Genomic DNA, 26,786 nt, shown 5'->3' on the forward strand with positions numbered 1-26,786 from the left:
TTCAATAGTTGACGGGAGCGACAATCGTTTGCAACGCTTGAAGAAGCGATAGATGTAGGCTAACACTCGCAGGGCTCGATCAAACTTGGAGAAGCGCTCGGGGAAAGAAAATGAGGGAGCCGTGTTTACGAGGTTTACCTTAATCGTACGTTGCTCTATTGTCGTATCTGGGAGGGGATCTGAAGGAATGGGCCATTGGTTCTGAGGTAGGCGTAACCATTCTGGCCCGTGCCACCACAGCTCATTGTTGACTTACGCTTGTGGTGGGGCACCTCTGCTCGCTAGGTCCGCTGGATTGTACTCGGATCGTACATGGGACCATTTATTAGAGTCGGTGGCCTGAGTAATTTTTGCGACTCTGTTTGCTACAAAGGTAGTCCAGGCGCATGGTGGCTTATGAAGCCAAGCTAGCACAATTGTGGAATCTGTCCAGTAGAACCAGTCGCCGCCAGCGGAAGGTAGCTGGGGACTGAGTGCAGCGGATAACTCGGACAGAAGTGCTGCTCCGCACAGCTCTAGTCGTGGCAAGGATATCGTCTTGACCGGAGCGACCCTCGTTTTCGCTGTTAGGAGATGTACTGAGATGCGATCTTGTATCTCAGTGCGCACGTAAATGGCGGCCCCATATGCACGCTGCGAAGCGTCACAAAACCCATGGTATTGGATAGTCCCCTGTGGGCGGAATTCGACCCATCTAGGGATGCGAATCGCACTGAGACCCGGAAACTCTTGCAGAAATAAATTCCACTTAATGAGAAGACTCTCAGGTAGCAGATCGTCCCAGCCCAGTTCTTGGAGCCAGATCTCCTGCATGAATATTTTTGCCTGGATAATGACTGGACCCAGCCAACCTGCTGGGTCGAACAGTTTGGCAATCTGTGAAAGGACTTCACGTTTGGAGACGGACTGTTTGGCTGTTAGCTCGGATGGAGCGAAAAAGAACTTATCGGTGTCAGCTTTCCATCTGATCCCGAGAGTCTTTGCCGAACAGGCTTCCTCGATCTCTAAAAAGTCGGCGTGAAGCAAGTGGTCCTTGGGAATCGCTCTTAGCAAGTCCCTTTCATTGGATGTCCATTTTCGCAAGGGGAACCCGGCAGATTCAAGGGCCTTGCGGAGTTCTGCAATTGCTTGATCTGCTGTTGATTTGGAATGGGCTCCCGCTAGTACATCGTCGACATACATATTGTTTGCGATAATATGACTTGCTAAGGGATAGAGCGAACGAACGTCATCAGATAGCTGATGTAGTACCCGGATTGCCAAAAAGGGGGCACAGTTAACTCCAAACGTGACTGTGCTGAGTTCGAAGTCACGAAGCTCGTTGTCCTTTGTTCGGAACAGAATTCTCTGATAGGGCGTGTGGTTGGGATGCACAAGTATTTGCCGATACATTTTTGTGATATCGGCATTGAACACATATCGGAAGAAGCGCCATCTTAGAATTTGAATGGTTAAGTCGGATTGCAGAACGGGCCCTGCATGTAGCACATCGTTCAGACTTTTACCATTCGATGACGGGTGGGAGGCGTTAAATACTACGCGGAGCTTGGTCGTGGTGCTGTCAGGCTTGTGAACAGCATGGTGTGGTAGATAAAAGTTATCTGAACCATTGCTTGGAGGGACTTGTCGCATGTGACCTAAGTCCAGATATTCCTGGATCACCGCATCGTACTGCTCCTTAAGGGGGGCATTTTTTGCCAGACGATTCTCATTTCGTAGAAATTGAGCTAGTGCGATGGACCTTGAATGGCCTAACTGGATGTGATCGGAATTCTTGCATGGCAGTGTGACCAAGTATCTGCCGTTTTTATCCCTTTTAGTGTTTTTTTGAAAATTGCGCTCACAAAAAAGGTCGGATTCCTTTTCCAGCTTAACTGGAATATCCTCCACCTCCCAAAATTTTGTGAGCAGTTTATCCAAGCTCGCATTTGGATTCAGCGAGACTTGAGTCGAAAAGGATGCGACAGATTTGGCACTGGTCTTAGAAACGGGGCCTGTAAGGATCCAGCCGTAAATCGTTTCTTGACCAAGGAGAGTGCCACATATGTTGGGATAGGAGCCACCTAACAATATGGATGGGAGGATATCGGCGCCGAGAAGCACGTCTATCTGTGAGCTCCTATAGAAAGAGGGATCGGCCAAGTGTAATTTTGGAACTTCTTCCAAAGCAGTTTGGGGGATGGTGTAGGAGGGCAAATTGCCTGCCAGCTTTGGAAGAACATAAGCCGAGGTTTCAATATGAACCCTGGGCTTTATAGGAGAGCCAATATTAAAATGGCAAAGTTTTTGAGGTTGAGCCGAAATGGCTTGATTCAAACCGGAGACCTGTGCGTCGACGGGTTGATAAGGAAGTTTAACCCTTTTGAACAATCGCTCTGAAATAAAGGTCGCTTCAGACCCAGAGTCGATTAATGCCCGGGCTGTATACTTTGTGCCCAAATGACACACTTGGATGACAGCCGTGCCGAGGAGAACACCATGTGAGTTTGCGGAAAAATAGTTTTGAACGGTAGCTTGGGTTGAAGTAGAAGTGGACTGTATTGGTGAAGGAGGGTTCAAAACTATTGGTGTTATGGAAGCTGAGGGCACCTGGGGTCTGTCACGGTGGAGTAGCGTGTTGTGACGTCCCTTGCACGTGAAACAACTATGTGCGCTGGTGCAGTCTTTCAACTGGTGCTGTCTGGCGAAGCAGTTTAAGCACAGCTTTTGTTGCTTAATGACGGAAACTCTCTCGGGTACGGACATTTGTAGAAAACGCGGGCATAGACGCACGGGATGGTTTTCCTTCTGACACAATTTGCAGTGCTGTGGCTTTGCAGTCACTGTTGCTTCGAAGGTTCTCAGGTGGTTGGACTCTTTTCTTGTGGGTTTGGACTGGAGTGGCGTATGTGCGGTAGGTCGTACATCCTCTATCGCCTCCAAGGTGCGATATCGGTCGATCAGAAATAAATTCATCTCGGACCATTGAGGGATCTCTGCCTTATCGTGGAGCGATTGTTCCCATAACGACAGCGTGAGCTTAGGCAATTTAGAGGAGCACAAGAAAATTAGCAGACAATCCCAATTTTCGGTGCTCCCCCTGGACAAGTCGAGAGCCGTTAAACATCCCTGGATTGTGCCCTGAAGCTCTTTAAGGGCGGCTCCAGACTCTTGTGTTGCTGAGGGGAGATTGAAAAGAATTTTCAATTGACTATTGACTAATAGTCGCTTATTCTCAAATCTCTCCTTCAGGCTCGCCCACGCTGACTGAAAGCCGTCATTCGTGAGCGGGGACTTGGAGACAATTGCTCTAGCTTCGCCGCTGGTTTTGGAATTAAGATGGAACAATTTTTCCACCGGCGTCAATCTTGGATTGTTAATATAAACAGCTGTAAACAAGTCTCGGAAAGTAGGCCAGCGTAGGTAATCCCCACTGAAAACTTCAGTGTCGCATGGCGGGAGACTGCAACCCCTGGACATGGAGAAGTTGGAGGGGGGTTGCTCAGCTTGTCTATTTAACGCCGTGGCTCTTTCTATTTTTTCGCTTAGTTGAGCCGCACATCGCTCGTAAACGGAGTACGAGTAATCATATTTAGCTTGCATAGCCACCAGGTCACTGCTGCTGCAAGCGCCTTGGTTGAGAGCTTTGGAACATAACTCGTACTCGCGTTCTACCTTTTCCCATAAAGTCTTAATCTGATCTCGTCGGACTTGGAGAGTGAACAGTGACACGTCACTGTCCGCTGCGTCATTGATCTTCACTTCAAACTGGCCTAGTCGGTCAGTTATAGAAACGAAGTCGTTCAGTGCCATTTCGCTTGACTTCTGCATTTTTTGCGTAGTCGAACGGGTAATTTTTGGGGTAATATCTCTTGTTGGAATCGGACTCACAGTCTTGCGGACGGTTGTGCTGGTACTCTCGACCTTGAGTTTCCCGAAAACTGCTCTAGGTGAGGTTAAAGGTCGCTTTGACTCCTTGACGGACGGTGCTGTGAGTCGTGTTTGGCTGTTTTGATCACCACCGATTGGCATACTAGGATCTTCACAGAGCCAAAAATTGTACTAACCAGGTGAAATGTGATCAAATACAAATAATTTGAATCAGCAGAGAGAAAACGGAATAAGAAATGGCACAGGAACGATGGAATCGAGATATCAGAATAAAATGGAATGACCGAAATGGTGTGCACTATTGAGTCCAACGAAATCGGAAAATTTTGTTAAATTAATTATTTTACTAATAATTTACCAAATTGATTCTTATTTAGTTTCCTTTAATTGAGAAAAAATCTAATTATTTCTTTATTGAAACACCAGAGAAAAGGATTTATTCTCTTTTGACAAAGCGGCCGTGTAGGGGAAACGGATCGCGCAAAAAAATGATGCTTATCGCTTATTGCTTATTGATGGTTGAGCTCAAGAAGAAGCACGTTTATTCTAAACGCAGCTCAATGAAAAGGTTTTTTGTCATAGAATTATTTATATAAATTGTTATTTTAATAAAAAATCGCACGGATATTCGATTTAATACGCAACTTGGAAACGTCTTAACTTATAATTATGTTTTATAAATTTTTTATAAGAATAAGAAAAAGTAATGTATATGTTTGTATTTTATTAAGTAAACGCAGCTCAATGGCAAGGTGGAAACATACAAAATATAAAAGTTTCACAGAATCAGTTTATCGAAAACCGATCTTGACACTTTACAACCCTGTTGTTTGTTTACGTTTTACACTTGCCAATTAATTGGTAAAAATAAATATATAAATTAATATTGAAGCTGCTGTGGAGGAAAAATAACAAACGATACACATATAATAGGATGTGTGTGTGTGTATACATGCAGGTGAATTTGCACAGTGTGGTTTTAGTTAATTAAATACCAATTAGAATTGTGTGTTTTTATATATGTATTTAGTGTGTGATTCTTTGGTGAAGGTTGGAATGGAGAAGCGCATACACTTGTTGTTCAACGGAGCGAAAGCCTATGTGTGCAGATATGTCTGGATGTACTTGCGTACATCAATATGGCGATCGGTTAAATTTTTGGGTATGCACTTGTACATATATGTATATATATATGTACAGACACCAATATGGCGACCTTATCGGAGTCACTTTCTGTTTTATTTCTTTCAATATTTATCACTTTTTAGACGCCTTAATGGCCACGAACAATATTTTATCTGCGGGTTTTTTTGTTGAATTTTTTAAATACAATTGCCCCTCGCTTTAACCACGGACAATGTGAAGCGAAAAAATATGTTCAGACACACAAAAGAATTAATTAACTGGAGTTGCCGGAAATTTGGCAATGGACAAGTTGAGGTAGGTGCACTGCTACTTATCTTGTTTGAATTTATAGCTGTTCCTGGAACCTTTTCTTGCAGATCCACCAATGCTTGCTGGGGCGAACTGGATATACCAAATGTTGTTGCAGATAACACATAAATACTATAGCAACTAAGCAACAACACATGAATGATGCTGACACGCCAAGTTGTGAGTTCAGTGCTCTGCACTGGCAGCAATCGGCAGCGATCGCATGACACTTCTTTGCTGGTGTGCTGCGACGCTGAGAATGCTGAGTCGGCATGCCGACTGTGGTCCGATGGCGCGACGCATTGACTTTGCTAAGTAGAATTATGTTTTGCATTTGTCTTTGGCTTCAGTTCGTTTTTTAATAAAAAAGACACAAGTTGTCTATTTCGTACTCCGGCTCATAACCGTAACATTTGTTCTTATTGATCACATTATTGCACCACAAGGGCAATAATCACCAAGGGGGACGAAGTCAAGTCCTCCAACGTAATCATCATAAAAATCGTATCAGTGTTCACCTTGGATCGACTTCCTCACGGAAACGACGCTGGACCTGGAATTCACAATCAGCAGCTACGCGGGATCCCCACGGCTACCTGCTACGACACTAAATAACTTACATGCAGAAGGCATATACATTGGAATGCGCTTGGGACCGAACGGTCAAAACGTCATAGTGCTTACGCTGCAGATCTCACGCTGCAGGCAAGTCCACATATAAGTGGCTGATCATATTACGGCACTTGGCGGTAGTTGTATTATGTAAACAATGCGCTTGACACTTGATACTTGACACTCAACATATTGTATACACTGCACTATGGTGGGCATATGCTTATTTGCATGTAACATGCTACAAATTAGCTGATATTCAATGGGCAATTAAACATTTCATATCATAAGTCTATGGAAGACATTTCTTAATTAAAACAGACCATAGACCCTAACCTATTTGTTGTCAATGAAAAATCCCACATCAAAACTAACAAGAATGAGACTAGAGTTAGAAGAATACCAATTTACGGTAGAATACCTCAAGGGGAAAGATAAATATTTAGCGGATGCATTATCCCGCATAAACATAGAGACACTAATTGACATGAATAGGAAAACATCTGCGTAGATGACACAATAAAATTGCAAAAAGATCAAAAAGATCTAAAAACGAGAAAGAAGGGCTATCTTCGGCACGCCGAAGATCTAATAGCCTTGCAGACCCAACCTTTTCATAACGCTCATAGTGCTTTGCCCGTATCTAAGAAGTCCCGTCAACATACTAAATGCTGAGTTTGGACAAGATATCTTGATAACCAAAAAGGTTTTTAATCAAAAACCTGGTTTTCGACCGATCGTTCCTATGGCAGCTATATGATATAGTGTACCGATCTTAATAGGATTTTGCATTTATATGAAGAGCATAGTAAAACTAATAAATGTCGAGTTTGGTTAAGATATCTTGAAAAATAAATTGTTTTTTTCATACAACTTAATTTTCGCCCGATCGTTCCTATGGCAGCTATATGATATAGTGGTCCGAACTTAATAGGATTTTGCATATATATGGGGAGTATAGTAAAACTAATTAATGTGGAGTTTGGTCAGGATATCTTGAAAAATAAAATGTTTTTTTATACAAAAACTTAATTTTCGACCGATCGTTCCTATGGCAGCTATATTTATAGTGGTCCGATCCAGCTGGTTTTGACATATGTGCTGCGTGCAACAGAAAGAGGGAGCTCTGCAAACTTTCATTACGATAGCTTTAAAACTGAGATTAGTTCGCATAGAAACAGACAGACGGTCAGACGGACGGACGGACATGGCCATATCGACTCGGCTGTTGATACTGATCAAGAATATATATACTTTATGGGGTCGGAGATGTCTCCTTCTATGCGTTACACATTTCACGATGTTCATGCCACTTCAGTGCTAGTGTGAACACAGCATTGACTGAGCCTCACTCAGTGTAAGAGAGTCACTCAGTGAGACAGACTCACTCACTGAGAGAGACTCACTCACACAGTCGATCCCAGATGCGCTCAGCACTCTCCTTGTGGTCTCCTTTTCACCTCCATCACTCCAACCAAAAATATGTAAAATCACTTAATCAGCAGAGTTTGTTACATGCAGCAAAAAATTCTAATAAAGTGCTTTTTCACCAATCACAATCAAGGATTATTTATCTAACGCCACCCCCACAAACATTGGTCCTTTGAGCCGGATTATATATAAACCGATCGCCCCTACACAAGTTTTTTGGCAAAGATAAGTAAATACAAAATTTCCTTTCTATATATGTTGTAGTGGCGCTTGTTACCAAAAAAATTAGTTGACTATTTTTTTTTGTGCCCAAAAGTAGGCAATGGAATTTTCGTTAATGCAGTTGTGACTAACAATTGGTTTGACACTTAGTAGTAGGTTTCTTTTAGTTTTAGTAGTATTCTTGTTAGTTGTTGTAGTTTTCCTACCTACGCAGCATATGACAACGAAAATAAAATATAAATATAAAATAATATAATGTATATAATAATATAAATAGATTTATATTTATTTAAAATGTTAGTTGAAATATAAAATTATTCGATTGCACTTGGAAATTGCACACTTGTGTTCGATCTACAAGAAAAATGCGTGTCTGCGAATTCTCGACACGGTGAGGTTAGATGACACTTCCGCAAGCCAGACTCGACCTTTTCTACCATTGATCGTCAACCAGAGCAGTCGCATCTAATAATTTGGCGCAAAGCTTAGCCTAACCTGCAAGCACGTGTTTGTATTTTTTTTTTATCTTTTGTGCTAAATTTAAAAATAAATAATTAACACAAAGTTGCCACTACAAAACAAAACAAAAAAAAAAAAGAAACTTTTTGTTGCGGAAATAAACAAGGCTAACTCCCATTGGCTTGAGTCCATGCAGGCAGCTATCAATTGGTGCAGAGCTGATCGTAGTTTGAAAAAGCAAAGCCACAGTCGGATGGAACAACCTTTCCAAGTTTTAATTTTAGTGCCAATCCAAAAAGGATTGGCACTTATACAAAAACCCCTAAGCTCAGTTTCTCACTGAAATAAACGAGCAGAAGCGGAATTACGGGCACAGGGAGCATTGCAGATCATCGCCACCTGACTCAGTAGTATGTGCTAAACGAGCACGGATCGACGCACATAAAACCAAAAAAAAAAAAAAATTTTATAGGTTTGCAATAGAAAGTGTCGCCGCTGGTAATATTCCGAGCCATAACCCGCAGTGAAAAATATTTTTGATTTAACAAGTTTGCTATGCTCGAATAATTTAATTGAATAAGTTATAATAGTTAATTACCGAGCGGCCAACCTAGCGACGAGGAAGTTGCATATTTTTTTGTTTTGGGTTTTGATAATATTCTCTTTTATTTTTTTTAATTGTTTTTTTTTTTGCGTTGGGTATAATGTGCTAAAGCGAAAAGTTGCCGATTTAACAATAAGTGACAAGCAAAGTGATTTTTGTCGGCAAATGAAAATTTAAAACTTTAATTCATCTTAAACAATGCGTCAGAAAAATAAACACTGCCTTTAAACATATTTATAAATACCACTCGTATGAACACCGCCGAAAGTACTTTCGTCGCTGGATCTGCTAAATGGTAAGCTGGAGCACCCCATTATAATTTACAATTGTTCTGTTTACCCAGGGTATTACTTGACAGGTTCACGAACCAAAAATAAGTTTTTTTTTTCTCAGCAGCCAAATGAGCATGCGTACAATTTTAAACAGTTGTTGTTGTTTTATCGTCTTGTTGTGCCAAAGCGTGAACCGAGCCTATGTGAAACCTGAGTAAACAACTGTAAAAATAAAATTGATAACAAATTGGCAAGCTTTTGCTCAGTCGCATGCAATGCATATCAGCTGTGCCCCGTACAGTAGTGGCACTAATTATTACGCACACCTCCGGTTAATTTATTAAACATCTAAAATGGTCTTTAGCCGCATAATATAATCTGCATGGCTTAATCCTACTTTTATTATAACGACATATATTTTCGTTTTTGCCATATTTACATATATAAAATATACATATTAACCCTTACTGTTTTCAGCAACTTTTCGCTTCGGTATAGTAATAAAATACATCAACTAGTTTTTTTCCTAGAGTAAGCAAAAGATATGTTAAATTTGGTTAGTGGTAGGGAAGATAATATCATATAATAAATGATCATTGCTTCTAACTTAAAGTAAAATTAATTCATTTATATGTTGTAATAGTTTTTGGAATGTTAAGGAATAACCACAACTTAAATGAAAGATCTATGAAAAGCGGACTTGAGTCAATGTAAACAATAACAAGGGTGTACAAGGGATCGTCTCAAACATGTCTTGGCCCTTGGACTATCATGGTAGGGTGGGCATACGCTGCTCCCAATTTCCATACCTGGGGTAGCTATCGTACACTATCCATTCATAAATAAGTGCAGACCTACTTTTTCTTTTCTTTGTCTATGCTGTCGTTTCAACCGATTGATAGGCGACCTGTTCCCCCAAAACAACACGCGAAATTTTAATAATTAATAATTTGCAAACGAGCATTTGACATCTCGGAATTTTTTTTCTGAACCCCCCCATCGCCGACGAGATAGAGCCGGAAAACCGTAAGGTGTCTATACTCCCATCAGCTCGACTCTGCAACTATCCTACGTTGTATGTTACAATGTACATATATTCGGCAATATCCGCAATATTTTTTTCTTTAAGAAAACTGATTGGCAAGTTTCTATATATATATTATATATATATACAAATATATATAAATTATCCGACCACAAAACTAAAAACAGTTTAGTTAAATTTTGTGTTACAAAAGAAATCCACTTCAACATTTTTTGTATGTATGTACATACGCACTCGTGCACTTTCCTAACTATAAAAAAAAATTTTTTTTTTTTTTAATTACGTGTCCGCACTTAATCCGACAAGTTGCTTCACAATATTGTTTCCTAATTAATATTGTTAATTCATGTTCTTGGTCCGACACACAACATACACCAGGTTCACCAGCACGTATTGTACATATGTACATACATACATACATACATATATTCAATCCGAATATAATTGCCCATATGCATTTTGAATAGGCACTATATTTAACCTTATTATTTAATAAACATAAACACAAACTCCAATTCATTCTCTTAACTTATAATTTATTGCACCTTGTATTACTTAATAAAAATAAACACACCCCCCAATTCAGTTTCTTAACTTATAATTGTGCATAGTGCAAACGAATATATTTGTGCAACCACATAGTACATACATCCGATAAATAAATCCACAAATCATATGTACTATGTGTGTCCACATATAATATTTTTAAGTGCACAATCCACAGCAATATTATAACACAGCAATATTATAGTAATAAATTGGAATTTCAACCGTCGTATGTGCGTATGTACACACCACACACATATGTGTGTAAAAACCACAGCTGCCGATCCGTACTCCAATTACACGTTTTTATGCAATTGCACACATTCCCATACAATTACTCTTGTTCCGAGACGCACCAAATAAAAACACAACAATCATAATTAATTGATTAATAATACCACTAATGTATTGTAAATAAACAAAACCACTACACATTATTTTTTTTTTGATTTGGTGAAGACAGTTGCGAGAACTGTCTATGGGGTTGGTCGACGCTAAATACTGCGGCAGATGACCAGATACGTTGTGGCTAGGATAGCTCGAGGCAGTCCTGTGTGTAGTCAGTTGTTTGTGTTGGTTCAGTAAGCTGGTGTGTGTCTGTAATTGTAATAATTAATTATTTGGTTTAGATATTTATTTTTGCTTCATTTATGAATTTTGTTAGTTCTCTTAAATATAGATGTTCTTTTGTTTTTAGTATATCTTTAGTTGAGTCAGCGCGAGTAAAAATTTTGTATTTTCTTCTTAAACTATTAAATTTATGGCATTGGAAGATGGAGTGTTCTGCGCTTTCTATATCATTGCATACTTCACACATGTTAGTATCAACTTTGTTGATTTTGTGTAGGTATTTTTTATCATATGTATGTCCAGTGAAGAGGCGGTTTATGAGTTTAATATTAGATGCTGTCCACTTTATCTTCTTAAACCATGGGTTTTCTGTTAGGACCGGGAAAAGGCTAAAAAAGAAAATGCCCTTGGTTCTACATAATTCCTTATAATGGTTGTTCCATGTTTGCCATACGCGTCTTTTTGCTGCTCTAAATGCATCTCCCACACTGTAGCTTATGTTTAGAGGGATACCTTCTGTGCATGCCTTTTTGGCTAATGCGTCAGCTTTTTCATTGATCTTTATCTTTTTGTGACCTGGGATCCATACAATTTCTGCTTCTTCTAAGCGTGTCCAGTCTAATATCATATGAATTTCCGCCACTATGTATGAAGATGATTGTTTTTGCCTTAGAAGTGCTATCGCCCCCATGCTATCCGTAAATATTACATGTTTGGCGATATTTTTTTCCCTCGCTATTTCCATTGCTGTTTTTTTCGCTAATAGTTCCGCAGATGTCGAGGAGATTGCTTTGTTGCAGCTGAAAATATATTCTTCCTCGCTGGTAACGTTGTATACCGCTATTCCAACTGTATTTTCCATTACAGAAGCATCTGTTGCAAAAATGTGGTATCCCAATTCTTTAAATTTGTGGAGTGTATTTTTAAATGTCGACTGTATTTCCTCAAGAGAGGTATTGTTTTTAGTATTACTTAGTATTTTTGTTGTTAATTTTAAATTTGGATTTGAGTTATACTTTGTTTTTGGTTTTGTGTTGTCCAGTATGTCTTTGTGCGCTTCATATGTTTTCCTGTATGGAGATTTGTGGTACGTTGATTTGATTGTGTTAAATTGGTCTTGATTGTATGTTTTGAGTTTAATTATTTCTTTAACAGTTAACAGTTCAGCCCTGAAAAGGGGAGGGAGCTCTCCTGCAAGCGCATAAATGATGTGAGTCGGCGTGGAAGGTGTCACTCCCATACATCTCCTAAGTGGGATTGCAAGCAGTGAGGTTAGGTTTTTTGCTATGCCTTTATTCATGTTCAGCGTTGTACAGGCGTATTCTACTTTGCTTCTTATGAAGGTTTTGTATATGTTTACAGCAACACTTGGTCTAAGGCCACCTTTGATCGATGTTGAAAATTGCAATACCTGTTGGCTCCTCAGCATTTTTGCTTTTACATCTTTAACATGATTCTTAAGCGACATATTTGCGCTCAGCAACCTTCCCAGAAATTTGATTTCCGAGGCTTGCGGTATGTTCCTCCCATTAACGACTAAGTTGATCATTCTTCTCTTGCTTTTGCTCATCGATAGGGAGGCTGTTTTGGTGGCATTGAAGTTCAAGCCTATATCTTCACATAGCAATTGGAAAGTTGATAACTTGTCCTGTATGTTACTCACTGCACTTGGGAAGGATCGTTTGCTAGATAGGATTATAAAATCGTCAGCATACTGGTATACTTTAGTATCCGGGTCTTCTATTTGGTGCAATCTTTTAGTGTACAGATTGAATAGGATAGGAGACAGGCAACTACCTTGCGGGATTCCTCCGCTTACTTCTAGCATTTCTTCACCAATTTTTAGACATCTGCTGGACATGAAATTCATTATCCACATGACATATTTTGCGGGTATGCCCTCGTGTAACATGATTTTACTTAAATATTCTAGACAGACACAGTTATACGCATTGTTTATGTCCAGACTGACTATGACTACTGCTTTCTTCTGTTGTTTAAGTAGCGAGATTGTGGTTAGTAAATCATTTATGCACATGGTCGTGGATTTGTTTTTTCTGTATGCATAGGACTTTATAGGTAAGATGTTGTTTTCTTCCACGTATTTAGAGATTCTGTTTTTGATCATCATGTTAACAGTTTTGGCAAGGGCCGATATGAGCGATATTGGCCTATAGTTCTCAAGATTCGTAGGGTCTTTGCCATGTTTGAGTATGGGTGCTATGTTTATGATTCTCCACTGAGGAGGAACTATGCAGTCTTTAAAGAGATCATTATATATGTCAATGAGCTTTGCTTTTCCGTTCTCATTTAATGCCTTGAGCATGTCATATGTTATTTTGTCATGCCCTCCCGCTGTGGGCCTTTTGTGATCTAGGGCTTCGGTTAACTCTGACATGGAGAAGAGCATCTCTGCATAATTTTGTTCTTTTGGGAACCTGAGTTCCTGGAAATTGGTTGATCTTGAAACCTGGTCTTTTAACATTTGTAGAAAATGCTTGTGCATAGATGGGCAGAGTTTGGCTGGTTCTGGCTGTGGGCAGTTTTTCAGGGAGTTGAGGAATCTCCAGGCCATTCTTGTGTTCGGTTGCTTGTCCACCATTCTGATTTTGTTAATGTAGCTTTCTTTTTTTGCTTTGGCAACTGCATTTTTCCAGAGTTTCTTTAGAGCAATAGCTTTGTTGAAATTAATAATGGAGGGGAAATTGTTGGCCTTTGCTTGTGAAGCTATAAAATGTCTGTATATTTTTTGTAGGTCGTCAGACCACCAGTATTTGGGGATTTTATTATTTTGTATAGCGTAGCTTGATGTTTTGATTACAGATGAGAATTTTTTGTTGAAGTCATCCAGATTATTGCTGATTGTGAGGTTGGCAATATCCTTCAACAATTTTTTCTTGGCCAGGAAGGTAGTTGGCTTGACTGCTGTGTAGTCTATGTTCACTATTATTGGAAAGTGGTGGCTTCCCCCTAACTGGATTGGCCTGACCAGCCAGCTTTGAGTCGCATTTATTTTGGAGAAAGTTAGGTCAAGGACTGAACCTGAGCTGATGCCAATTTGCGCTTGGAAGGTGTTAGCACCTGTATTAAGGCATCTGAAACCTGCATTGGTCATGCACTCTTCCAGAAATCTGCCACGTGCATTTGTTATGTTACCGCCGAAGGCCGTGCTCTTGGCATTGAAGTCACCAGCTATTACTACATTTGTCATATGCTCTAAATGTGCAAGTAGCATGGACATCTCCTGTTTGAACTCCTCAAGGGGGATTCTCGGCTCGAAATAGACCGAAACTAAGGTTAGATTTGTATTTAAATTGGTCGTCGTTGCCATGATGATATCACAATTTGTACTGTACTGCAGTTTTCTAAATTTTATATTGTTTCTGAATGCTAAGGCTACTCCTCCATATCCATCTGCTCTGTGTTTTTTGATTAAATTGAAGTTGGCTAGTTTTCTGTTATTTCTGTTTTCGTCATGTGAAAAAATTTCAGAAAGAAAAGCTATATCAAAGTTTTCTGTGTTTAGAGCAAATTCTAAATTGTCTCTATTTGCCTTCAAAGATTGAATGTTGTATTGAAATATTTTAATGGGCATCTTGATTTTGACTATTGTTGGATGTTAAATTGGGTGGTTCATTTTGATATTTAAGTGCGTTTTCGAACTTGTCTTTTAATAAATTTAATTTTGTACTGAGCTCATTGTTGTCATGGAAAAGTGGAGAAAATAGTTGGAATAATTCATTACATATTGCTGTAGTTTCATCCTTCTTTGGGTAATTATATGTCCAATCGCTTGTGTCATTGGTGTATGAGGGCAGAATGAAGTGTGGGCGTGGCTTGTTGAAGCCAACGACCTGCTGCACCACTTTGCTGTATTTCGTTTTGTTGATAATTTGATTGACACTTGTGTCATTGCTGATTACATTTTTAGTTTTTGGACTTAGTTGGGGGAAATTGGTCTCATAGTTTTTTTGGGTGTATATCTCATTGTTATTGAGAGAATAGCTTTCCATGACCTCTTTTCTGGCCAGTTTTTTAATTGTCATGATTTTGAGAATATCAGTTTCCTTGTTCCATACTGTGCAAGAACTCTTCTCCCAGGAATGATGTCCACTACCGTTACATAAGATGCATCTTCCACTTTTGCATCCAGGGGGGCATCCATTTTCTTTGCCACAGCTAAGACATCTTTTCTTGGATTTGCACCTAGAGTTTGTGTGTCCCAATCTTCTACAATTGAAGCATTGTCTTACATTGGGGAAAAAGTGCATTACTTTTAAGGAGCAAATGTTAAAAAGTTGAACAGATTTGGGTATTTCATTGTTAAGAAATCCTATTTTGACTGTTTCAGTTGGTTCTAGTATGATTTCTTTCAATAGTTCACCCGCTTCATTTTTTTTCTCCTCATAATTCTTTCAACCGTTTTAATTTTGATTTCGGATTGGATATTATTATAGATATCCTCGTCAGACCAACTTGTTGGTACCCCACGGATTACGCCATATGTCTCAGTGTAGTTCCTCGGGATGAAAGCTTTGTACTTTAATTGGCTGAGACTTTCATTTTTAATTATCTGGCTTGCATTGGTGGCATTATCAAAATATAATTTGTAAAGAGTTGCTCCAATCGCCGTTATGTTCTTCAGGCCTTTGAGTTTAAGGTGACGAATTTTTTCGTAGAGGAAAAGACCATTCTTTATATTTTTATTTTGGATGGCTTCATTTTGACTTGTGTCTACTAGTACACAAGCAGCTCCTAGATGTTCGGCATCATACAGGAAGATAGGTTTTTCAGTCTTTGGGTCATTTGTGGTGGTACCTGAGTTGTCTGTGTTTGAAATCAATTCATTGTTCTTATTTTCATTTTCTTTGTTACTATTTGTAATTTGGGTTTTTAGGTATTTGATTGCTGAGTTTGGTAGCTTTTTCAGATAATTTTCCGCTGAGCCCATATTGACATTTGTATACTTGCATGTTATTTTGATCGAATGAGCGCTGCTTATCGATGTGTCACTCATTGAGCTGTCACTAATTTCTGCAGAGGATATGTCATTTTTTTTTGTTATTTCTCTATTATTAGTATTCTCTTTGGCATTTATTTTGGGAGGTTTTGCCTCGTTGTTGCACTTTGCCGTTTTATTTCCTTTATTATTCAATTTTGTTGATATGGCTGTTTTCTTGAGCTCAGGGGCTTCTCCTTCCGGGCCAAAGATGTCAAGGTTATCAGCATATCTTTTTGTGGCTGACGCCAGTGGGGTGGCGCCCGCCATGTTCTCTCCTCTTCTCTTTAGCACTTCTTAGTCTAGAGGACTTACCACAGCTGCAGGAATTGAGATTTTAGGCACTTTTGGGATTTTATGTTTTGTATGTATTTTTTTTTTTTTTTTTTTTGTTTTTAAGGCACACTAGCTGGCTAGACTTCCGTTCAGTCCGGTTGACGGCAAGCGAATGCCACTACACATTAACTTCGAAGTTCTACATTTGTCAGCGGTGTACTCAGCCACAATAGTGGGTATTTTATGAGTACCACAAAAAGGTAAAAATATACGAACCGTTACCGTATTCAAAGACTAATATAATAATAAAATTATCGAAAACGAGCATCGCATTCTTTATTATTATTTCCCGTGTTTAATAAATAATCGTATTTTTTAAATTACCAAGTCAAATAAATTTATTAATTAAATCAATTAAATCGAATAAATTTTGATTTTAAGCAAAATTATTTAAGTCTTCCGCAATCTCAATCGAATTATAAACTCGATTATTTGCCTGTACCGGCATTCCAGTGTTTCTTTGTTTTAAGCATCGCAACCTCTACTTCTAGAAACGAGCACCTTTGTTTTCCTACCCAAGCGCTTCCGCCTAGTATGCCAACTGGCAAAGGGGAAGAAACAAAGCATCAATTAGCAGTTCCGTCCGCAAGCACCTCCAGAACTTCTCCGTCTCCAACAGCAGCCCTTAGAGTCGAAAGGGAAACATCGTCCTGGACTAAAAGCTAATCATCCGCGTCCACGCAAAGGGGAACTGTTATGGCACTTCTTAGTTCGAGGCCAAGACCACTGATAAAAATCAGTCGCCCGCCGTCCAAAGCTAAAAGCGAAGCATCCCTGACCACTGCAGTCGGACGGACTAAGGCAACCATTAGCACAAGATCTAGTCCGATTTCCAGGCGAGCTAATACCAAAACGGCCCAAAATATGACAGACGCGGCCTTAATCAAGTTTGTTGCTGTCACTGATCGGCTAAGTCAGCTTGAGGCAAAAATAAACACTCCTGGAGGCTCTGACCCGTCTCTCTATACGTGCCAGGTCCGTCGGGACCAAGTGCGAGCCTTGTGGGACAAGGTTGAAAAAGAGTACGAGGTCGGCTCAACAATCGGAAGCCGGTTCACTGGAAACTATTTCAGTTATGCAGTCCAAGTACGACTATTGTTACATGGTATATGAGAGATGCGCCGCTAAACTTAGCGAGCAAATCGATACCGCTAACGCCCAAAATAGACCATCCGCTCAGTCCACCATTCCGACATATGTTCCCACAGGGTGTCGCTTTCCTCCTTGCGACACAGAATCCTCAGCGGAGATTGCATACGTTGGCCCACATTTCGAGACCTCTTTACCGCAATTTACATAAATAATCCTAGGTTGTCAGAGGTCTCAATGCGAAAACCAGCGGTGAGGGTTAGGCGATTGTATCGAAGTCACCTTTGACTAACGATGGCTTCCGATCAGCCTGGGCCAATCTGACTGAGTGTTTTGAGAACCGAAAATTGTTAGTCAACAGCCAGCTCAAGATTCTTTTCAACCTGCAGCCAATCTTCCAAGAGTCTGGAACGGCAATTAAGGAACTTCAGAGCACCATTTAAGGCTGCTTAACAGCTCTGAAGTTATCCGAAATCAACAAAGAAAACTGGGACTGTATCCTCGTGTTCCTATGCTCCTCCAAATTACCCAAATTAACACTCTCTAGAACGCTATCGCACTCTAGAAGCGATAGAAGAGCTTAAGCCAAGCGCAAATACTCCAGCGCACTCCAGAATTGTTCGAACAGAATCTCCTACCACTAGAAGGCTTAACTTATTTGAGAATAAGGTCGCTAACAAGCCGCAAGCCTGCAAATTGTGCTCCAGGAAGAATCACCCTATCCGTCTGTGCCCACGATTTCTCCAAATGCCCGTCAGCGAACGGGCAACTTACATCAAACAGCAAAAAATTATGTTTGAACTGTTTCGCTAGGGGTCATCAGTTAAGGGATTGCACAAGTGCTTACAATTGTTTTACGTGCAAGGGTCGTCACAATACGCTCTTGCATCGTAGTGACACTGCCCAGTGAGCCCTACAGTAGTCTCCATGCCACAAGCAACAGCTCCCTCCAATCAATCCATACAGTCCACTCGATCCGAACAAACGAATGTTCACAATTATGTTGCAATTAACACCCACGGTGTTCTCCTAAGTACGGCTGTTATATATGTTCGCCATTTGGGTGTAAATTATACAGCTTGTGCACTGATCGACTCGGGATCAGAGGCAACATTTATTTCCGAGCGACAGTTCCACCTGATAAAGCTACCGTACAAATCCGTACAGGCACAAGTATCGGGATTAAATCAAGCTGTTGCAGCCCAGCCTCGCAAGCTCTGCCATTTTAATATTGGCTTTCCTTCCAAGCTCCGTATCCAAATCGAGGCATCAGCCTACGCCCTACCACATTTGGCAGGGAATCTACCATCATGTTTGATCCCCCAAAGTTTATTGACAGCCCTGCCAAAACTCCAGTTAGCGGACCCTAATTTCCACAAGAGTTCGCAAATAGATGTGCTGATTGGCGCTGATATCCTACCGTCCATTCTAACTGGCGGCTCCCATCCTAATATATGTGGCACGTTGCTGGGCCAGGAAACTATTTTCGGGTGGATTTTAACAGGCCCGGTTTCAAAGACCGCATCCACCGCAATCACGTCATTCTCGACTCGAATATCTGTCTCTCAAAAAGAGCAATTAGACGTCATTCTCACAAAATTTTGGGAGGTGAAGGACATTCCAGTCAAACTGGTAAAGAGCTCGGACTCCTTTTGTGAGAGTAATTTCATCCGAACAACAACAAGGAACGAGAATGGCAGATATGTAGTCACCCTACCTTTCCAAGAACCTAATCACATAGACTTAGGACATTCAAGATCTATCGCACTAGCTCAGTTTCTAAAGAACGAGAATCTTTTAAAAAGAAACCCTCCTTTGAAAGAGCAGTACGACTCCGTGATTCGGGAGTACTTCGACTTAGGTCATATGACACAAGTCTCTCCAAACAGCAACCCCAATCATTTTTACCTGCCGCATCATGCTGTTTTTAAGCCCGACAGCACCACAACAAAGGTTCGCGTTGTGTTTAACACCTCCAGCCCGTCTTCCAATGGCAAAAGCCGAAATGATATCCTACACACGGGACCAGTACTCCAATCCGATCTGACGATTCAGATACTAAAGTGGCGATTCTACCGCTACGTTTTCAATGCCGATATAACCAAGATGTATCGGCAAATCCAGGTCGATCCAAGACATACCAACGAATACTATTTCGCAACGAGAACGACGAACTTTGCGACTTCGAACTTAATACAGTTACCTTTGTGGTAAACTGTGCCCCATACCTCGCAATCCGGGTCCTCCGAGAACAATGTCCCATCGCATCCGATATAATTGAAAATTGTATGTATGTCGATGATGTTCTAGCAGGGGCACACACGAAGCCACAAGCAATTTCAGCCATTGCAGAACTCCGCATGTCACTCGACAGAGCTTTGTTCCCTCTGAGAAAGTGGACATCCAACACAAAGGAAGTGTTGAAAGGAATACCAAGGGACCACTTACTGTGTGCGGATTTCTTAGAAATCGACGAGGCCAGCGTCGCTAAAAGGCTAGGCATTCGATGGCAAGCCACAGCAGACCAGTTTTTCTTTGCTCCGTGCAAAATGGTATCTCAGCCTTCGCTCACTAAACGTGAAGTACTATCACAGATTGCGAAATTGCTCGATCCTGCTGGATGGCTAGCACCTGTGATAGTTCGAGCAAAGATTTTCATGCAAGAGATCTGGCTCCAAGAGTTGGGGTGGGATGATTCCCTGCCGCAAGATCTCGTTCAACGTTGACATGACTTCCTAACCGACTATCCCTCTCTCGAAGAGATCCGTATTCCAAGATGGGTCGATTTTCAGCAAAAGGCAAAGGTGCAGTTTCACGGCTTCTGTGACACGTCCCAGCGTGCATATGGTGCTGCACTTTATTTGCGCGTCGAGATCGACGGATGCATCTCCACTCACCTTTTCGCAGCAAAAACGAGAGTCGCGCCAGTTAAGACGGTATCACTACCACGCTTAGAGCTGTGTGGCGCCGTCCTCCTTTCCGAGCTCACCACGGCTCTTATTCCTCAGCTCCCCATCCAGAGTAAAGAAAATTTCAATTGGACAGACTCCACTATTGTTCTTGCCAGGTTGAATAAACCCCCATGCAAATAGTCTACATTTGTGACTAACAGGGTAGCCAAGATATCATCAACCAATGGCAAATGGTCCCATGTTCTATCCGAACATAACCCAGCTGACCTAGCTAGTCGGGGGGTTTCTCCTCGGGACCTATTGGGCAGCACTTTGTGGTGGCATGGACCGGAATGGTTACAACTACCACAAAACCAATGGCCAGTTCCTGTTACTGTACTTGAGACAGAGATTAAACAACGCTCAGTGAAGTGCAATGTCTCACAGCTACCCTCCTATAACCTTCTGGAACGATTCTCCAGATTCGATAAGGCATTGCGAGTTATTGCATATGTCTGTCGCTTCATTCAGCGCTGTAGAAATCCAGCGATCCACTTTCCCGCCGAACTCTGTAATGAAGAACTTACAAGAGTTCAGTTCCGACTTATCGAGTATACTCAACGCCAAGCTTATCGTAAGGAGTATAGCTGTTTGCTCGATAAGAAGCTAATTCAAGGATCAAGCAGCATTCACAATTTAACCCCTTTCATCGATCAAAGGGGTATTCTGCTATCATGTGGACGGGTGAGAGCGTCAACCTCGTTAGGCTATGATGAGCGACACCCCATAATCATTCCGGCCAATTGTGATTTTTCACGCCTCCCGGTCCGATTTACCCACCTCATTTGTTTTCACGGAGGCAATCAGTTGGTAATGCGCCTCATAAGAGCCAAATACTGGATCCCAAAGCTCAAGGTCCTGGTAATATCTACCATAAACTCCTGCAAGGTCTGTGTAATACACCGTAGACGACTCCAGACCCAACTTATGAGCGAACTCCCAAGAGCGAGATCAACCTTTTCCCGACCCTTCACACATACGGGTGTAGACTTTGCCGGACCTTTCGATATTAAAAGCTATATTGGTCGAGCATGCAAAATTACCAAAGGTGATGTCTGTGTCTTCGTGTGCTTCAGCACGAAAGCAATCCATTTAGAAGCCACCACAGATCTAACCACGGAGTGATTCCTGGCCGCATTTTCGCGATTTATCGCAAGACGTGGCCTTCCACAACAGATGTACTCAGATAATGGGAAAATATTTGTGGGAGCGTCATCCGTTCTTTCGAGAGATTTCTTGCAAGCGACCAAAGAGCTCATCTTATCCAAGCATAGCCATCAAAACTTGTGTTGGCATTTCAATCCTCCTGGCGCTCCTCACATGGGCGGATTTTGGGAAGCAGGTGTCAAAAGCTTTAAGACCCACTTCTACAAGTCCACCGCATCCTCAAAATATACATTTGAGGAGTTCGTGACTCTCCTCTCCAAGATTGAAGCCTGCCTTAACTCCAGCCAATCTCTCCAATGTCAGAAGATTCGACTGATTTATTGGCTCTAAGTCCAGGCCACTTCCTAGTTGGTGGCCCTCTTCTGTCAACTAACGAGCCAGTAATCAAAGAAGACACTATTTCTATAATTAACCGCTGGCAGCGACTCAAAGCGCTCCACCAGCAATTTTGCTTACGGTGGAAGAATGAGTATTTAAAAGCTTCATAAGCGAAACAAATGGCAGTCCCCTACAAGGGACCTCCAAGTCGGTGATATGGTGATTATCAAGAAAGATAACATACCAATAAATGAATGGCGCCTTGGCCGAGTCCAGCTGGCTTGCCCAGGCACAGATGACAAGGTCCGCGTAGTGGACGTGCTTACCGCTCGTGGTGTCATCCGAAGGCCGATAGCCAAATTGGTCCTTCTTCCTACTGAGGCAAATAGCACCACCGACTAATCCTTAAAAGCAACTAATCCCTCTTTCAAAACAAAATCATCACATAATAACACCTGTCCTACATCTTATTCTCCAGTTCACTCCTCTGTCGAGAACCAGCAAGGCACCGTCAACGAAGGCATCCAATCAACGTCAAGGAACGGACTCTTTTAGATGCCGGGTGTGTAGAGGCATCTATGCGCTACGCAAGTGTCAGCGCTTCTTGAAGCTCACGCCCGAGAAGCGTCTCCGAGCCGTGTTAATTAACAAATATTGCTCCAACTGCCTGGCTCATCAGCATTCAGGGGAATCATGCCGCAGTGGAGCCAAGTGCAAAATTTGCAAAAAGGACCACCACACCTTACTCCACATGCGTGATCCCCGTAGCGCTCGACCCTCTCGGTCAGACAACAGGCCCACAAGAAGAGCTTCTGGCTCCTCGCCCTCCAGCGGCACATCACCTCCAAGCCCGAGACGTGCTACTATACGGACGTCGCTTACGTCCCTTCTCCAGCACAAGGGGGTCAGTATATTGCCCACCGCCATAGTGCTGCTCGACACCGGAAAAAGGACCCTTGAGACTCGGGCTCTGATCGATCCATGTTGTTTAGTAAGCCGCATTAATGCAGCCGTGGCAAAGGCCTATGGCCTTTCCGTCACGCGCATTGGAGCAGAAGGAGCGTGCACAGCCGTGCTATGCTCCAAGACAACTCAGATGTCTCGAGAAGTGGTCTTCATGGCTGACCCGCAACTCAGCTGCATAACTCCAGCCCGAGCGATCAGAGCGGACATGAAGGACCCGTTCAGCAACGTCGCTTTGGCGGACAACGAATGGTTCCGTCCATCTCCAGTCCCTTTGGTACTCGGCGCCGGCGTCTACCCAGACAACATCCTACCAGGTATCCTCCCGAGCCAAGGCGGTCTGCCGATGGCTCAAAATACCAAGTTTGGATGGATACTCTCTGGCAAATGCACGCAATAGGAATTCTTGCAATCTGCATATTACCAATTGCCATGGGGGGGGGCTAGTGTCACACAGCATTGACTGAGCCTCACTCAGTGTGAGACTCACTCACTGAGAGAGACAACTTAAAATATGTAAAATCACTTAATCAGCAGAGTTTGTTACATGCAGCAGAAAATTCTAATAAAGTGCTTTTTCACCAATCACATCAAGGATTATTTATCTGACGCCACCCCCACAAACACCCGACACAATTATAATACCCTCTGCAAGGGAAGAAAAACCAATGTCTATGAAGTCATTGGCAATAATGACCTAATGAAATTTGTGTAACTAAAATTCGGTAAAATAATTTGTTTACTTAAAAGAGGAAACGATCAAAGATTTGTACTTTAATGGAAAATTTGACTTAGGACAATTTTTTCAAAGGCAAACTCAGAAGCCGGAATACATAAAATTGTTAACATACACATACAGTGAGACTAGTCTCACTAAATGAACAAATTATCGAATTTGTATCATAAATAAATTTTAAAAAAATATGGCCAATAAGTATTAAAATATATTAAAACTAGCGTTACTAACAAAAGTGATACAAATAGACAAAAATTACGAAAGTCAAATAAAAGCAATACTGAAATATTATGATGATCCTATAGAAGAAGGCCGTAAAGGGATATCGCGTACCTTGTTAAAAATTAAGAAATACTATTACTGGCCCCAAATGACTAAAACAATTACAAAGTATGTGAAAGCTTGTGTAAAATCCCAACAAGCAAAGACCACAACACATACAAAAGCACCAATGGTAATAACGAATACACCGAATACAGCTATTGATACTGTTTTAAATGATATAATCGGACCAATACAGCGTTCAGTGAATGGAAACGATTATGCAGTCACTATAATATTTGATCTAACTTAATATCTAGTTACAATACCAGTAGCAGATAAAAGTGCGAAAACAGTAGCTAAGGGATGTTTTGAATTTTTTGTACTAAAGTACGGCCCTATGAAGACGTTCACAACGGACATGAGTACTAAATACTAAAATTCATTAATAAATGACGTGAACAAGTATATGAATATAAATATTATACAATCAACAGCACATCATCACCAGACATAAGGAACAGTAGAAAGAAGTCATTGAACATTCAACGAGTTTATCCGTTCGTATATCGCGACTGAAACAACAATACACCATCGACATACGTGAGTACTGTCCATACGAACTTGTTTCTGGTAAATTACCAAGACAGTTCACAGAATATTATAATAGAACTAAAATAGACCCTATATAAGTATAACATAGATGATTTTCAAAAGAGTTTAAGTTTAGATTTGAAATAGCTTATAAAAAGCAAAACGAAATATAGAATATGATAAACTAGTAAGAGGTTCTAGTCGGGAGCACCCGACTAGGGGATACCCTGAACCCTCTTATTCCACCACCAAATGCAAATATATATACAGCGACATATCAAGTTTGGTGACTCTAGCTCTTATTATTTACCAAAATTGCCCATAAAACCGGATATAGATTTTTATCGATTACTTGAACGGAGCAAGTTATCGATTATCGGAAGCAATATCGATCTGCGCAGGCACTAGGAGGACCTACATCTAAAATTGCAATAGCTATGTAGCTGTTATAGGTTCTGAAATCCTTGCGTTCATACATACGGACAGACGGACTGACGAACAGACATCCAGACGGACAGACAGACGGACATGGCTGCATCGACTCGGCTTTACGACTTTATGGGGTCGGAGATGCTTCCTTCTGCCTGTCACATACATTTCCATTTGCACAAAAACATTATACCCTTTTTACCCATTTTCAATGGGTTCAGGGTATAAAAATGGCGTTTAGTATGTAAGATCGACAACCAATCGAATGTATATTTAAATGTATCAATGTTATTATATTATAGGATAAGATAATAATCAACTTTGTGCAATATGCCTGAAGTATCCATACCGCTTACGATATCGATACTTCGAGCAAAACAAGAAGAAGAATAAAAGAAGTATTCAATGCTGAAATCAAAGCCGCACGGAACGGACGAGAAGCGTAAAAATAAAACCAACGGCCTTTTTTATTTTACAGATCAGGTGTGGGGTATACCCAAATAACATTGCAAATCATTGGCAATGAAACTCACTGAAATATTAAGAAAATCAAAGAGCGAATTAATTTCCCTATTGGGCGCCCACAGTGTCGAGTTTGGAGAAAGCATGTCAATTCAGTAATTGCGTTCAGCCCCAGAAGCAATCATGGACGATCCCGTTTATAGAGCCGCAGAAGGAGATTGGATGCTGGATTTGTTTGAGGGTGGTAACAAAACGTCAGGTGGCGACGATGCAGAAGACGCTACAATTCTGGGAAACATGGAGCCAAAGGTAGTCGAGGCAACCGTACGTGAGAAAAAAAGAGACAACCATAGTGATGCAATTTCGAAAAACGTACGCACAACCTTGACGGCTGAAAGTATTTCACCACAAAGCGCGGTGCAAACATCAGAAGGTCACGAAATTCAGCAATTGCAAGAGATGGTGAAATTATTGGAAAGCATAAAACGTATAGCCGAGTTACAGTTAGCTATATCGAAAGCTGAAAAAGAGGTGGCTGATTTGCAACTTGCGCCAAAGAAGCGCCTTGATGTCAGTCGTATTGATACTTTAGTGCGCAGCTTTTCTGGCGATGATGGCTTCGATCGTGCAATGGGTGCGCGACTTCGAAGTCGTAATGACCCTGTACGACATACCAGATGTTTAGCGGTGGATATTAGCGAAAAATTTTTACTGTTTCCGCTAAGGCGTACATAGACCATGTAGCTCCATTGACCTGGAAGGACGTGCGTTGCGAACTGCAGTGCAGCCAGCCAAAGAAGCTAGATGGGGCGTGCTGGAGTATGCATCATCAGTATGCGAGGTGGCCTAAGCGCAGTACTACAACAACAATTGCAGCAGTACACGGCAACGAGGGCACGGGTGAGGTGAATAATAACGAGTTAGCAGCTGTTTAATTAATACAATTATGAGTTCCGTTTGTTGAAGAGAGAGGCACAAGTGTTTTTTGTTTATTTGATAAGGGGAGTCCCGTAAGCTTTATTCATAAGGCATTAATACCAAAAAATATAAAGTTAAAATATGAAGTCAAATTAGGAGGACGGCCTATCCCAACATGGGGAAAGTTGAAATGCCAAATTAAAAGAGATACTTTAGAAATCATTTAAGTAAAATTAGTTCATAAGAAAAGTATTAATGTTGAATATCATTTACCTCTTAATTCAATAAAGAATAAAACCGCTTATTCGACTTGTGCATCTTTGTTCACCAGTGACCAACAAATTATTAGTGATAAGCAATTCCATCATTTATCGTATAACATTGTAAGCAATCCTGCATTAATTAATCAACAAATTAGTAGCAACTTAAGCAATCAACTACTAAATGAAGAGGTAGGCAGCCAAGTTAAGAGTAGTCTTCAATACTTTAAACAAGCAA

At 41.1% G+C, this 26,786-nt stretch overlaps 1 protein-coding gene across 4 annotated transcripts; it reads left to right on the plus strand.

Moving 5' to 3' along the window:
• Positions 1-7,985: 7,985 nt before the first annotated feature.
• Positions 7,986-25,465, plus strand: LOC115760421. 4 transcript variants are annotated; one of them, XM_030701728.1, is made up of 3 exons: positions 8,021-8,076; positions 8,744-8,927; positions 22,404-24,707. In XM_030701728.1, the coding sequence occupies exons 2-3, from the start codon at positions 8,925-8,927 to the stop codon at positions 23,286-23,288; spliced, it is 888 nt and encodes a 295-aa protein (XP_030557588.1). In that variant the 5' UTR covers positions 8,021-8,076; positions 8,744-8,924; the 3' UTR covers positions 23,289-24,707. The 4 variants fall into 4 exon arrangements, 3 of the variants coding, with proteins under 3 accessions (XP_030557589.1, XP_030557588.1, XP_030557587.1); XR_004017646.1 differs by lacking the exon at positions 8,021-8,076 and adding an exon at positions 25,387-25,465 and having other exon boundaries at positions 8,151-8,927; positions 22,404-24,488; XM_030701729.1 differs by lacking the exon at positions 8,744-8,927 and having other exon boundaries at positions 7,986-8,076; positions 22,404-24,708.
• Positions 25,466-26,786: the final 1,321 nt, after the last annotated feature.

This window comes from Drosophila novamexicana, unplaced genomic scaffold, assembly GCF_003285875.2.
Source record: "Drosophila novamexicana strain 15010-1031.04,08,12 unplaced genomic scaffold, DnovRS2.1 tig00000434-arrow-pilon, whole genome shotgun sequence".
In the NCBI taxonomy this organism is placed as follows: Eukaryota; Metazoa; Arthropoda; class Insecta; order Diptera; family Drosophilidae; genus Drosophila; species Drosophila novamexicana.